This window comes from Penaeus monodon, chromosome 37 (genome assembly GCF_015228065.2).
Source record: "Penaeus monodon isolate SGIC_2016 chromosome 37, NSTDA_Pmon_1, whole genome shotgun sequence".
NCBI lineage: Eukaryota > Metazoa > Arthropoda > Malacostraca > Decapoda > Penaeidae > Penaeus > Penaeus monodon.
The window spans coordinates 32,635,501-32,638,000 of NC_051422.1; the positions used below are offsets into that span (position 1 = coordinate 32,635,501).

At 35.0% G+C, this 2,500-nt stretch overlaps 1 protein-coding gene across 1 annotated transcript in view; it reads left to right on the forward strand.

Annotated features, from left to right (window-relative positions):
• Positions 1 to 1,833, forward strand: part of LOC119596270 (zinc finger FYVE domain-containing protein 1-like) — a 17,153-nt gene extending 15,320 nt beyond the window's left edge. Inside the window, exons 13-16 of the mRNA XM_037945434.1 lie at positions 1 to 60; positions 697 to 880; positions 1,247 to 1,342; positions 1,479 to 1,833. The exon at positions 1 to 60 is cut by the window's left edge and continues 69 nt beyond it. Of these exons, the coding sequence (XP_037801362.1) occupies positions 1 to 60; positions 697 to 880; positions 1,247 to 1,342; positions 1,479 to 1,696 (558 nt within the window). The 3' untranslated portion in view covers positions 1,697 to 1,833. The remainder of the gene's footprint in view (positions 61 to 696; positions 881 to 1,246; positions 1,343 to 1,478) is intronic.
• Positions 1,834 to 2,500: the final 667 nt, after the last annotated feature.

Below are 2,500 nucleotides of genomic sequence, written 5' to 3' on the forward strand. Positions count from 1 at the left end.
TCGTCTTGGCTCACGGATCAGGTCAACCCAGCTTACTGGACGCCAAATCATCTGTGCACAGTAGGTCTTGATGGAGGAAATGTCATGCTTGTTTGCTTAAGGTTTTGTTGTACATTGGTATATATAATCCATGGAGTTGAATCATTTTGATCAAATTCCAGTGGAAAGGATAACTACATGTATCACTGGAAAAAAAAGAGTTTGAGTAACATGTAATATTTAACCCACTGGTGCAGGGTGCTCTGTCCATTGTAAGTTTGTTTTGAATATGTGTAGATGGCTTCATGAGCACTTGGTCACCACAGAATCAGATAATAGGCCTTCCTGACCTCACCTGTTAACCCCATTCCTTGACTATTTTTATATTTTATTTCTATATGATTATTATAATTATTAATATTATTATTAATATTGACATTATTGTAATTGTAACATTACTAAGAAGACTAGTAATGATACAAAGAAAAACATTTCTCTCCAAAAATTCAAGGAATAAGGCAAGCAGGTGAGATCTAGTTGATCTGGAAATGGACTTTGGGGTGACAAATTGTTTATGGAGCCATCTAAGTGTAGGTAAAATTGATAAACTAAAATGATAATGGACAGGGCAAATATATATGCTATTCTGGTGTCAGTGAGTTAATGCAGTTACAGCTGAAATGTGTCCAGAAAATTGAGAAGTATTGTTTTCTGTAGCACTGTAAGCTGTGTCATGAACCCCTGACCACCATTCACCACTGCCGTAAGTGTGGTGAGGGCTTCTGCGATGCCTGTTCTGACGCCACTATGCCAGTACCAGAAAGGGGCTGGGGAGATGAGCCTGTCAGGGTGTGTAAGAACTGCCTTCAATCCAGAAAAAACTTGGAAGAGCAGGCTGAAGGTATGGTTGTAGTTCATTTTGTATTACCTATTAATTATGCTGTACGGGATGGAAGTATGTGACAGTTTTCTCTTTACATTTGAATATGTATATATATATATATATATATATATATATATATATATATATATATATATATATATATATAAATATATATAAATATATATATATATATATATACATATATATATTAACCCAAAGGAGAGTACCCCAAAAAGAGGATTTTGTCTTTAATTATTCAAAATTTTCATCCAGATAGCTATGGAAAGATATGTAGGTGATAATTAGTAGTAAATGTGATTTATTTTGGAAATGAATTAGATAATGAAGTGGTTCTCTTGATTATATGGTTTACATATTTTATAGCCTTTGTCTGTAATGGTGATGACCGGACTGTTCGTGCCCGCCAAGTTAGTGAAGTCATCTCAGGAACACTGGCATCAGTGGCAAAATATCCCATAGGTAAATTTAGTAGAACTGATTTCATGTACTTGATTTTAGCACTGATATATACAAGTTGAGGTATATGACATGTACAGCACACACTGGCAGCTTGTTATACTCGATACAAGATATTGCTAATCCTCTCATATTCCAGAATTCCTGAAAGACACGACACGGCCATCATACTGGATACCAGATGAATTGATAAAGAGTTGTAATGTGTGCGGTAAAGCTTTTGGGCCGAGATTGACCCTGCACCACTGCCGGGCATGTGGGCAGGGAGTGTGTGATATGTGCTCCCCCAACCTACGGCCGGTCAAGGAAAGAGGTTGGGATCACCCAGTTAGAGTCTGCAACACCTGCATCAAATAGTGAACAGATCGACATAACTTTGGTATAATGTATATGTTTTAGGTAAATTATGCTGCCTATTTTTTCAGATTTTAATACTGTCATGGGAAAAACAAATAAACAAACAAACACCCTCAGGAAATAAGCATCATTTTTTTGGCACATCTTATATGTGTCTGGTTTCTTTTTTTTTTTTTTTTTTTTTTTTTTTTTTTTTTTTTTAAGGATTTTCTGTCAAGAAAGTGACCTTTGGAAATATCATCAATTTTCCTTATTCAATCCAGTGGTTTCTTCTAAATAGATTTAAATAATTTAGTGCAATAATTATGAAATGCTGTAACAAAAATTTGTAAATGGAATTTATATACATTTTCATGATGTATTATTGATGATATCCATAATGTTGTCAGATGTTTGTGCTTTACAACCTAAAGGCTGTTATCACGTTAGAAAATATGTGAAGTTTATGTTTTCAGTGGAGTTGATACAGTGAGATTATTGTTTGGGTGTATTGATGATAATAATGGGTAAGCAGCTTATCAGAGCTGCTTTAATTTTGCTGAAAGAAGCTAACAATGGAGGTGTGAGGCTTCTTTGAGTGACAGTTTAATAGGAAATTCTTATTATACATGTGAATTTTTTATAGTATGGCCACACACTCCCCAGTTCGTTTATCTCATGCACTGAGCAGAGAAGAAAATATACTAAAGTGATGGGAACAAAACTGGATCTCATAGAAAAACAGCTTATTGATGAAAGGTGTCACAGGCAACTTAGGGGTCAATGAGTGTGGCCACTGATTCGGGATATTCAAGAGAAAGTCAT